The sequence below is a fragment of the Sabethes cyaneus genome, chromosome 3, assembly GCF_943734655.1.
Source record: "Sabethes cyaneus chromosome 3, idSabCyanKW18_F2, whole genome shotgun sequence".
In the NCBI taxonomy this organism is placed as follows: Eukaryota; Metazoa; Arthropoda; class Insecta; order Diptera; family Culicidae; genus Sabethes; species Sabethes cyaneus.
Genome location: NC_071355.1, coordinates 30,431,607 through 30,444,178, shown reverse-complemented (window position 1 = coordinate 30,444,178; position 12,572 = coordinate 30,431,607). Strand labels below are relative to the sequence as shown.

General features: G+C 41.8%; 1 protein-coding gene across 1 annotated transcript in view; it reads left to right on the top strand.

Annotated features, from left to right (window-relative positions):
- The window catches only part of LOC128741202 (protein peste-like), a 49,658-nt gene extending 39,243 nt beyond the window's left edge, over positions 1-10,415 (top strand). Inside the window, exons 4-7 of the mRNA XM_053836833.1 lie at positions 8,357-8,563; positions 8,626-9,132; positions 9,195-9,268; positions 9,325-10,415. Coding sequence (XP_053692808.1) covers positions 8,357-8,563; positions 8,626-9,132; positions 9,195-9,268; positions 9,325-9,733 — 1,197 coding nt within the window. The 3' untranslated portion in view covers positions 9,734-10,415. The remainder of the gene's footprint in view (positions 1-8,356; positions 8,564-8,625; positions 9,133-9,194; positions 9,269-9,324) is intronic.
- Positions 10,416-12,572: the final 2,157 nt, after the last annotated feature.

Here is a 12,572-nt window from a genome sequence, read left to right as displayed (position 1 = left end):
GCGATAGGCAGATTTGGCGGGCAATGTTCGGCCATGACAGGCAATTATAAGTAGCAAAATTACGCATTTACTACTTGAAATTAATTTCTCTTTGATTATAAATTTGAGTCACGGGTATAACCAGAAATGTTCCATGGAGGGGGTTTTAGCGCCAAAAGGAGGACAGAGATCGTGAAGAATTAGGGCAACTATTCCGAGCTAATGGCAAGCGCAAGTTTTATGAGAAGGTGAACCAAACTCGGAAGAGAAAGATCGCAGTAAGCAGTGCGTGTGGTCGGCAGCAAAATTTTTCGCTGTCAAATTTTTGATACAATTTGTGAAAAATTTATTCAACAAAACGGATTTTTGGTGCCGTACGATCGTCAATCGATAATCAAGCTAATGAAGAGTTGTTCCGTGACCGGCCGACAGGAGCAGATACAGAAAAAGTGCCTTGAACGTAGTGACAAACAAATTATGCTGACGGAGTTGCTTGCGGCAACCAAATTGCTCGTCTATATTTACGCTCGACTTTTGTGGTTTATGATGTCCTGGCCTGGGAGCTCCGAAAACCTTGCTTTCGAAGAGGTCTTAAAAGTGTCGCAAATTCAATAAAAACTGCTGTTCAGTGGCGGAACCTAATAGAACGGACGAAGAATTTAAATGCCGGTGAGATCGTTTTATAGCTTCACTTATTATCTGTTTGCTTTTCTTTCATTCATATATTTTATTATTCTTAAATTTTGATTCTTCGGAGTAACTAATTAAAACGATTCTATATATATTCTGTATGTGGGTAGATAGTGTTTTATCTACTTTCAGAGAGCGAAATAAGGCGCTATAACCTTGGCCTATTGCAGCTTGGCTTGTGGTTAATGCCATAAGTTCATCCCTGAGGGTCCGAAGTAGCAATTAAGAGCGACCAAAGGCGCTATAACCTAGGTTTTTACCAAGGGCAAGTAAGTAAATGTACTTGTTCCATCCCCGAGGGTCCGGAGTATTAATTAACCTTTACTAGCCAAATACTCCCAGCGAAAATCAAAACTTGATCAACTTAATTATAAATCAGAAGCGGTTGGTACGAGACGTCCCCGTTTCTTCTACCCCTGTAGATTCAGAAATGTATCTATGTATGAATAACTTATTCACACAAGATTCATTTCAATGAATCGTCTCTGCGTCAATACTTCACAGTTGGCCTGGCCGATTTAACATTTGCAAGATATCTCGCAAATGTCAATACTGACAAGAAAATAATTTGAAATATTTCTATGATTAGAAATAATTAAAATTATTTCCAGGAATCCTTTATTGTGGCTGTGATGGTATTAATAAGAATAAGAATAAGAATAAGAAGGTGAACCAAACTCGGAAGGGCTACAAACCGAAGCCTGACATGTGTAGGGACGAGGGAGGGGATCTAATCACAAACGAGTGCGAGGTGGTCGACAGATGGAAGCAGTTATTCGATGAACACCTCAATGGCGAAGTCGCAAAAGGAGGCGGAACGGAAATTAACCCAGGAGTGCCCATGGAAGATAGTAATGTCCTAGCATCTGATCTCCAAGAAGTCAAACGGGAAATTGGGCTGCTGAAGATCAATAAAGCCGCTGGGAAGGACCGCCTACCGGCAGAGCTTTATAAACATGGCGGAGAAACGCTAGCAAAGGCTCTACACTGGGTTATTTCGAGGATTTGGGAGGAGGAAAAGCTACCGAAGGAATGGATGGAAGGAGTGGTTTGTCCCACCCAAAAGGGTGATCGGCTAGACTGCTGCCACGATCGTGGTATACCGCTGGTAAACGCCGCCTACAAGGTACTCTCCCAGATCCTGTTACGCCGGTTGTAACCGATAGCACAAGGTTTCATAGGGAATTATCAGGCGGGTTTCATGGCGGCTCGCGCATCTACGGACCAAATTTTTACTTTCCGACAGATCTTGCAGAAATGTCGGGAGTACAACGTGCTCTCGCATCACATCTTTATTGATTTAAAAGCAGCATACGATACAGATACAGTCGATCGAGACAAGCTATGGCAGATAATGTACAAATTCAGTTTTCCGAACAAACTTGGATCGAGTGATGTGTTTCGTACGCATCTCTGGGACACTCTCGAGTCCCTTGGAGACGCGGGGAGGGTGGAGACAAGGTGACGGTTTATCTTGCATGCTGTTCAACATCGCTCTTGACGGGGTGATCCGACAAGCGGGCATCGAAACGAGAGACACGATGTTTACCAAGGGTAGCCAACTTCTAGGCTTTACAGATGACTTCGATATCATAGCTAGGAACTTTGCGACGGCGGAGGCAATCTACGCCAGACTGAAAGCGGAGTCTGGGAGAATTAGGCTAAAAATAAATGCGTCAAATACATGAAAGGAAGACGCTCAAAGGAAACAAATGCGCGTCTCCCACGGACGGTAACCGTTGACGGCGACGAACTAGAAGTGGTAGAAGAGTTCGTGTATTTGGGATCGCTGGTGACCGCGGACGACAACACTAGTAAGGAGATCCAGCGGCGCATCCAAGCGGGAAATCGGGCCTACTTTGCCCTTCGTAAAACGCTACGATCAGGAAGCGTACGCCACCGAACGATGCTAACAATGTACAAAACCCTTTTAGACCGGTAGCTCTTTATGATCAAGTCCATAACCGTGACGCTGCTCACGGAGGACATACGTGCCCTTGCCGTGTTCGAGCGGAAAGTGCTGCGGACGATATTTGGCAGAGTACAAACTGAAAGCGGAGAGTGGCGGAGGCGTATGAATCACGAGCTACAGGCACTGCTTGGAGAGACTCCCATCGTCTATCTAGCGAAAGTTAGCAGGCTACGGTGGGCCGAATACGTCGTAAGAATGCCAGAAGACAGTGCGACGAGAATAGTTCGCTTCAACAACCCCACCGGTACCAGGAACAGCGGGGCCCAACGTGCACGAGCCACCCCGGCTCTATGCTGAAGAAGAAATAGCTATTGAGGATCCTACACAGATAGTCAGAGAACCTCATTATGTGCAGTACTGCAGCGATAGCTTGCCAACTGACGCTACTGAAAGCGTTCTTAACGTCAATCGTGATTACGACGCAGTGTCGATTTCCTCTTCTCTTCTGCTTAGTTGCCTTCTCAGCTATTTCGATCACTGTACGTATGGCGTCTACCGTACACTTTCCTTTCCTGAACACGAATTGCCTCTCTGACAGTCCATCCCAAGTAACAATTTGAGTTTTATTACACTCTTATGATGGTAGTTAAGACCAACACTACATACACATCGATACACATGTTCAATCTCTATTGTCGATCATCGCTAGGACTAAACCGTGCGATGAGGTTATTATCATCGGCGATTTTAATCTGCCTAATTTACTCTGGTGTCCCTCTCGTGACGGATTTTTGTACGCTGACCCAGATCACTCTATTTTTCACGCCTGCGCTTTGGACCTCCTCGACGGATACAATTCTGCAAACATGCAGCAAATTAACAACAACGCAAATGAGAATGGGCGCTGCCTCGATCTTTGTTTTGTGAGCACTAGCGATGCCGCTCCCCAATTGGCATGCGCTCCAGCACCACTCGTCAAGCTGGTTCGTCACCACCCGGCCCTTGTTCTTTCCATTGCGAACTGTGATGGTGTTGCATACACCGAGCCCACCAATGGTACTTTTTACAATTTTCGACGAGCCGACTATGAGGGTTTACTAACCGCATTATACAACGTTGATTGGGCAGACGCTCTAAATGCAAGCGACATCGACCTGACTGTTAACGAGTTCACATCAATTATTAATCGATTGATTGACCGTTTCGTTCCTAAACTGCAAAGGCGTTCGCAGAATTTTCTTCCTTGGCAATCAGCGGAGCTTCGACGCTTGAAAACAAAAAAAAATGCTGCATTCAGGAGGTTTTCTGCGTGCGGTTCACTACAGCTGCGTGAATATTATCGACGAATCAACTACGATTACAAAAGACTTAGACGACGCTGTTTTTCGAATTATAAACGGCATATGCAGAGAAAGTTGAAGTCTGACCCTAAGCGGTTCTGGAATTTTGTTAATGATCAGCGGAAGCAGTCAGGCCTGCCCTCCATTATGGAATTAGATGGCGAAATGGCCAATAATGCTGCCGATGTTTGCAGCTTATTTGCAGCAAAGTTCTCCAGCGTGTTTTGCAACGAAGTACTTACAACAAACCAAGTATCGGATGCCGCAAGTATCGTTCCTCGCTTTGATCACCCTTTCGCATCGATGAACATTGATGCCAACATGATTCTGGCCGCTTCTGCAAAGCTCAAACATTCGTACTCTCCAGGCCCGGATGGGATTCCGGCTACGCTGCTCAAGAAGTGCATTGCTGGTTTGCTTCAGCCTCTCATTCTCCTGTTTCGTCTGTCCATCTCTACTGGAAAATTCCCTGCAGCTTGGAAGCAGGCATTTTTGTTTCCGGTTCACAAAAAAGGCGATCGGTCGAAGGTCGATAACTATCGAGGAATTTCTGCGCTGTGTGCCACGTCGAAATTATTCGAGCTAGTGGTCATTAAACCACTTTTTTCACATTGCCAACAAGCGATTGCAGATGAGCAACACGGATTTCTCCCAAAACGTTCGTGTGCTACGAATCTACTTTGCTTCACTAGCTATGTAACTGACAGCTTCATTGGACGAGCGCAAACCGACGCGATTTACACAGACCTCTCCGCTGCTTTCGATAAAGTTAATCATCGCATCGCTGTCGCTAAATTGGATAGGTATGGTTTTAGCGGCAATATGTTGAACTGGTTCGAATCGTACTTAACTGGACGAATCCTGAGTGTGAAAATTGGTGATGTGACTTCCGCTTCGTTCCCTGCTACTTCCGGGATTGCACAAGGCAGCCATCTGGGTCCGCTGGTGTTTGTTCTATATTTTAACGACGGAATCCATTCGCTAGATTGCCCACGCCTAGCTTTCGCGGATGATTTGAAATTGTTCAACGCTGTCCGAAACATTGACGATGCTTTGTTTCTTCAACAACAGTTAAATGCATTTGTCAGTTGGTGCGAGACGAATCGTATGCTACTAAATCCGATCAAATGTTCTGTAATCACTTTTACGAGAAAAAATCAACCGATTCACTTCAACTACAAACTCAATGGACTTCCAATTCAGCGAGTGGAACAAGTCAAGGATCTCGGCGTGTTACTTGATGTTAAGTTAACTTTCAAACAACACGTTTCATTGATTGTTGCCAAAGCCTCTAGACAACTAGGCTTAATTATGCGAATGACACGTGACTTTAACAGCATTGAATGTTTGGTAGCGCTCTACGGGTCACTGGTTCGAGCTTCCTTAGAATACTGTTCCGTAGTATGGATCCCTCACTACAATAACGCTATCTACCGCATCGAAAGTATCCAGCGTCGCTTCGTACGCTACGCTCTTCGATTGCTTCCATGGCGACAGCCAATTAGGAATACTCGATACGAGGATCGTTGCCAACTCATCCGAATCGATACTCTCGAACTTCGCCGAGAAACAGCGCGCGCCATGGTTGTTTCGGATATCTTGACATCCAACATCGACTGCCCTACCATCCTTCGTCAAGTCAACTTGAATGCACCAACCAGATCACTGCGGAGGTTATCTCTACTAAATTTACCTTTCCGACGGACGAATTACAGTGCCAACAGCGCTATGGCTCCTAAAGAGGCTTATTGGTGGATGATTTTTTGCAACTTTTACTTAGAATTACCAAATACACAGATAACAGCTACCAAACATACGATTAGAGGTGATGAGGTGATCTTGTAGGAGGGCGTGTAAGATGTGATAAAGTGAGGGGTACACTGGCCCACCGGGTAACCGGGCATATGACAGTTATGGAGGGCCATCAAGCAGCTGAAGATCAATAAATCAATTGGGAAGGATGGTATTGGAATGGAGCTGGTCAAGAGGCCCGAGAGCTAGCCAATTGCCTACACCGGCAGATTGTAAAACTTTTGGATACCGGAGGCATGAAAAGCCCAATGTATAAGAAAGGCAACAAACTAGACTGTGAGAATAATCGTGCGATCACCCAATGCTAACTACAAACTGCCCTTTTTATACAATTTATTTTTTGTATTTAGTGTTTCATACAGAGGCGTTGGATTGTTGATCGTTCGGTGTGATCATTTTTCGACGACTCTCACTAATGTGCCCAATCAGCACCAACTCGTATATCAACGTACAAAAATTATTGTAAATATCTCTTAATAAACTCGGAATTGTAATTAATAAAGTGCGCCCAAGTTGATTTTCTGTCGTATATAATGATAGTAACTTACACACATACGATATTCAGCACAAAATTGTACAGCAGCACGGAGCGAGCCGGGCTTAATCGAACATTATCGTATATAATTACTTATATAACTGAAACGCGCATATTTATTCCTCATCACGTATATCGTCTCCAAAATAGTACAAATATGTCAGTTTTGTCGCATCAAATACGATTTATTAGCATGTATATATGTACGTAATGCTGATTTTTAACTTTTTTATACATATAAAAATGCTAGCTGGGTGGTTGCCCTCCAAAAAGTCCGTGAATACGGAGTTAGCACGCACAATTTTTCCATTGATTTTAAAGCTACGAATGATACCATTGACCGTATGGAAAATCACAAGAACGGCGTTTCCATAAAGCTGATCAAACTTATAAGAGCTACGATGAACGATAGTCAGTGCTCTAAACAGATCTCGGGAGCTTAGCGGATATCAAATCGCGGACACAATTTTCAATCGATCAAATCTATTCGTCTGCCGATGACATGGATATTGTAGGAAGAACGTCTGTAGCGCTGGCTGAATGTTGGAAAATGAGGCCCCTAATCTGAAAGGCCCGGTGGGCCCTTCGTCGCCCAGTCCACCCCTAAGGTGCCCACACTGGCGCTGCATACTCAAGTATATTCCATACCAATGAGCAATAGAGTGACTGAAGATCATGGACTGTTCTGTCAAGTATGCTCTATGGTGAAGAAAAAGCGTTAGCTGCAAGTAATGCCACATGCTCATTGAATCGCAATCAGTTATCCAATACCACACCTAAGTCAGTATGAAATTAACCCGCTCAAGGACGGCCGAGCTAATCTTGTAACTCAATAGTAGCTAGGCAGCGAGTAAAAGATATTACCCTGCATTTCTTGATATTTACAGCCAGGCCGGTTTTGTCATACCATATTAAGAGTTGATCAATGTTGTTTGGCAAGGCCAATGATATTACCCGAAAAATTTGGAATTAGTCAGCGAAGAATAATTTTCCAGACGTCAGCCGATATGCAAGATTGTCTACGTACTGGATAAAAATAAGCGGGCCCAGTGCACTCCCTTGAGGAATTCTTGAAATGACGTTGAATGTTGCTGAGGTTTCATGGTCAACCTGAACAAAAGCTTTTCGTCCGGTGAAGTATGATTTCATCGAATTGCACCAGAAAGTCAAGATTTTTAAACCTAATCGGCCGGTATTTTTGCGATAAGTAATAGTAGATTCGTCATCCTACGATTACTCGATTTTCAAAGCCAAAATATTCTTCTGAAAGGTCGGGTGCACCTTTTGTTTACGTCTGGATACGCTAGTGTCAAATCACATTATTCTTTATCAGTCAATACACGCAACATATGCAATCCTAGTCGTGTCACACTGTGTCGGCAGCTGCAGTGTTTGGTAGTTACTGGGGTAACATTGTACGCCAGATTTTCGATCAAAGCAAGCTAGTCATTTTCTTAAGATTTTTGCTGTTTATCCGTTTTGTTCAAGTTGCTGATAAAGTATTGTCTTTAACCAACCGACTGGCGACAAAGACATATTTTATTGTATATCTGCATCATCAACAACGAGCGCTTGTGAGAGCGAGTGTGCATCAAAATATATTCTCATCGAAAGTAGTGAAGGGACATTTATTTGTCCTAATATTTGGTTATCGTGATACATTCTGGTTGCTACGAATGTTTGTTTTACAGGCAGAGAATAACCGGTTTATCGCTCTTCGTTTTTGTCGGTTATTTCGGAACAATGATATTTTGATTCCCTGCATATGCATGAGTGAATAAAATAAAATTTCAATTTTCTGATGTAGAAAAGCAACAGTCCTGCGTCGCCCTTTGTTACAACTTATTATTTTGCTTCGTAAAAAGATCAGTTTCCACAATTAAGAGTTTTTAGAAATCATTATTGAAAAAATATACAAAATTCAATGTGATTTTTGCCGTTTTGATGAAAGTTTTCCTCTACAAAAGCAAAACAGTTCGATTTATTAAGAAACTTTATCTTAATTATAAATTTCTAATATTTGAGTACTGCCGTCATAAAATTTTTACTATTTTATATTAAAATTTATTTACTATTTTAATTTTCCAGTCAGCGGCGAACCGAGCACGTACGTGGAACTACGTCAAACAGAAGAGCGTCTCGATGGGACTGACCCTGTACGATCAGGACGTGTTCGTGATGAAAACGGCCGGCGAGCTGCTGTTCGACGGGTACGAGGACAATATGGTCCTGATGGGAAAGCAGCTGTTCGATGCCAGCGAAGTGCCGTTCGATCGCGTCGGATGGTTCTACACGGTAAATTACAATTACAGCATGGTAACCTCCTTTCTGAAGATTTAAAATCCACATTTTCACAGCGCAATAATTCGGCCGACCTAATCGGACACTACAACGTTCACACCGGAGTGGATGACATTGCGAAGATCGGCTCGATGGCCCAGTGGAACTACAAACCGAGGACGAATTTCTTTTCCGACCATTGCGGGATGCTAAACGGTTCGGCTGGTGAATTCTATCCGCCAAACTTGTCGAAAGATGTTCCGATTCAGTTGTTTACACCCGATATGTGTCGAAGTTTACCGCTGGACTTCGAACAGGAGGAGGAAATTGCCGGCATCCGAGGGTTCAAGTATGCCGGGGGTCCACGGACGGTGGACAATGGTACCAAGTTTCCGGAAACGGCTTGCTTCAGTTCCGGGGAAATTGTACCTTCCGGTGTGCTGAATATTTCGTCCTGTCGCTTTGGAACGCCCGTGTTTATGTCTTTTCCGCATTTCTACGGTGCAGATCAGTATTATCTGAACCAGGTGGAAGGCTTGAGTCCGGACAAAAGCAAACATCAGTTCTATATGACAATGGAACCGGTGAGTTACTGTTGTTTCAGAATATTGGAGTGATTTTTAAAATCAATCATTTGTTATTGCAGACAACGGGAATTCCACTGGACGTTGCGGCTAGGCTGCAGTTGAACATACTCATGGAGTCTCACCCTAACATAGCGTAAGCTTCCGTTCTGTTCATTTGGCTGTAAAAACTCACAATTTCCATTCTTTTAGCCTATATGAGGACGTCAAGCGAGTGTTCCTGCCGGTGCTGTGGTTCGAACAGCACGTCACGATGCAGCCGGAATTTGTCAGTGAAATTGCACAAGCTCTCAGCATTCCAAAAACCGCCCGTATCTGCGGTATTGTTTTGCTCGCTTTGGGCACGGTTATGCTCGCGTGGTATCCGGTAGAACGAATGCTTACCCTGAATCGACGGCGGAACGCCGTAAACGATACCGCAGGTACGGAGAAAGTTTTGCTCCAACAAAACCTTGCCAAGACAGCGATCCTTTTGCCGGAAAAGGAAAAGGAAGCCACCGGCAATGGTAAGCTGCACCAGGCGACGATCGTCGAGTCGCATCCGCTGATCGAGACCAAACCGTTGCGACTGGTCAGCGAGAATGGCATCACGAAGACGTGAAACCCGATGTCCGAAGCAGCAGCCCGGGCGCTGCGACAAACTACCAAAAAGACTTTCTTCCTCCAGTTTTGTGCGTGGGACCGGAGTGGGAAGAAGCGTTCCAGTTCTCTGAATTTACTTTTAGGAGGTTAGCTGTTAAGGTACCTGTTTGTATTGAAAGAAGAACACAAATTGTTTTGTTGTGTGTTGACGAGTGCGGCAGGGAACAATCCCTAAAAGAATATCACCATACAGGAAACGGAAGGATTCCTCTAAGTTTAGGCTAAGTTGCATGTTACCAGTAAATCATAGTCATGTAGAGACATTTAGGAAAAAAAAATCCGGAAACCGCGAACAAAGTGCCAGTACAAGTATCAGATGGACCAAAGTTGCCACTTTTTTACGAACATTTTTAAGAAATTTTCCAATGCCTTACTACGGTACAGTTCCTGTGTTGGAGGTGACAAAATAAAGAATATGTTAAACAGTAGGATGACAGCACCGTACTAGCGTACAGTATCGGTTGAATTGGTAAGAGACAAATTTGATTGAACTACTTTTATACCGAACATTCACGAACACTTGCTTCAAGTGATCAAATACCGTAAGTGGATATTTTTTACGTAGAATATTGTGCATACATGTTAAGTAACACATGCAAACAAACTTTGTACAGAAATGATGATAATAATAGCACTGTGAGAACGAGAATATAGTTTTAGACAATAAGTGATTTATTCAAAACTTAACGGATGACCGAAAATCGAACGAGCAACGGGTGAGTTTTTATTTTTCTATTTGTTGCATTTTTTGTTGCAATTTTTTCCTTTTCCGTAGCGTTTTCTCTTTGCCGTTTTTCTCTTTTTTTGATGCCCCGTTTCACAATTTTTTCTGTCTTTTAATTCGGGTTTTTCTTTTTTTCTGTCCGGTCTTCTTTTTACGTCTTTTAATTCCCGTTCTACCTTTTTCTGGTTCATTTCTCCTGTTTTTCATTTCTTCTATCTCTGTCTCATTTTCTCGTTTCCTGTCCCATCCTTTTCTCTTTTAAATCTCATTTGACCTCTTTTTCCCGTTGTCTTCATTTCCTCTGTTGCTTATTTTACTCACTCGCTATTATTATTTTCCCTTTTAGTTACTTTTGCTATCTGTTTCGTCTTCCCTTGCTTGTCTAGTTTCCCCTTCTTTTGTCCCCGGTTTATTTTTTTCTGAGCACTGTTTCTTCTTTCTCTGCTCGGTTCTTCCCGTTTATCGCGCTTTTCAGTCCTCTTCTAGGAATTCCCCCTTTTTTCTGCCGTTGTCGTATTTTTTTCCATTTTTCCTCTTTTTCTGTCCAGTCGTAATTTATCATTATTTATTCATTTTTATTCAGTCCGGTTTTCGCCTTTTTTCTCCCTTTTAACTCTTTTTTTATCCCTTTTTCGTTTTCGTTTGATCCGTACTCTGACTTGTTCTGTTTTTTCTTTCCCGTTTTATTCCTGTTGTCTTCTGTTTTCTTTTTTCCTTTCAGTTATTTTCTTTTTCAGTCCCGTTCCTGCCTTTGCTAAGTTTCTCTTTTTCTGTTCTCTTTTGTCCTTTTTTCCGCTCCCGTATTTTTTCCTTCTTTGTTCAGTTATTTCTCATTTTCTGTTCAGTTTTCCGTCTTTTTTCCCCCGGTTTCTTCCTTAACCATTTGTTTTTCTCTTCTTATGTCTCGTTTATTTTGACAATTTTTTTCCTTCGTTTTTATTTTTTTCATGCCATTTTTTTTCGTTTCTCTCGTGAAATTAAAATTTCAGGACAAATATATTTGCGGTTAAATGGCATGTCTCAGCTCAATGTAGCCTTCGGCGACTTTTTGAATGAAAAAATGATGCATCTTTTGAAGGCGTCGTCCAATATTTAGGTGTTACTTTAACAACAATTTAAGTAATAACTTTTTGAGTAAATTTTTTTTTCATCTTTTTGGTTTCGAAATATTAAAGATAAACCAATTTCAAGTATTTTTTCTGAAGATATGAAACTTATACCTTTTACCCATTTTCAGCAATAGACCTTTGTTTATAAACGACCCCTCAAATCACATTTCTTCTTGTAACATGTTTATTTCAACAGACAGCTCATTGTAATGTTCTAGACAACATTTTGCACATAAAAGAGGAATATTTTTGCTAATCACTGTTTTTGCTTTTTCTTCATTAATTAATAAGATATTACTGTTTTTGGGCTATAAACCGTCTGATGAAAAATGTGTATTTTTTCAAGGGTGGTGTCTTCGCAGAAGTAAAATAATAAAATATAGCGCATCTTCCTGCACTATTAGGGTGACCATGAATTCACCTGTTAGGGTGACACAAACTTTTGTTTTCTTAAATAATTAAAAAAAAAGATTTTTTTCTCCAAAAGTTGCAGAACATACTAAAATAAGCAACTTTGCTGAATAAAGTAACTATCTATCTCTTACCGGTTGCGAAATATAATGATGTGTTAAAAAAGAGCACTTAACATTCAATTACACTCAATAACTTGGCACACGATTATTTTATAGCTTTCAAATGTTCTACAAAGTTATTCAGTATGTTGAAATACATATTTTCTGTGAAGACCGTTTGACGCTAGGACGCATATTTATTAAGTTATAAAATGTATGAAAAAAAATCCGCACTATTCCCAGGTATTCCCAGCCATGGTATTCCCAGGTATTCTCTGAAATACACATTTGGGCAGATAGCTTTAATAATTCCCTACAAATTGGTATGCAAACTAATTGCAGATACTTGCAGATGGCTAAGATATTCAGATTTTTCATCAGACGGTTTTTAACCTAAAATCAGTTATATCTTATTAATTAATGAATATAAAGCAAAACAGCCTTCAACAAAAA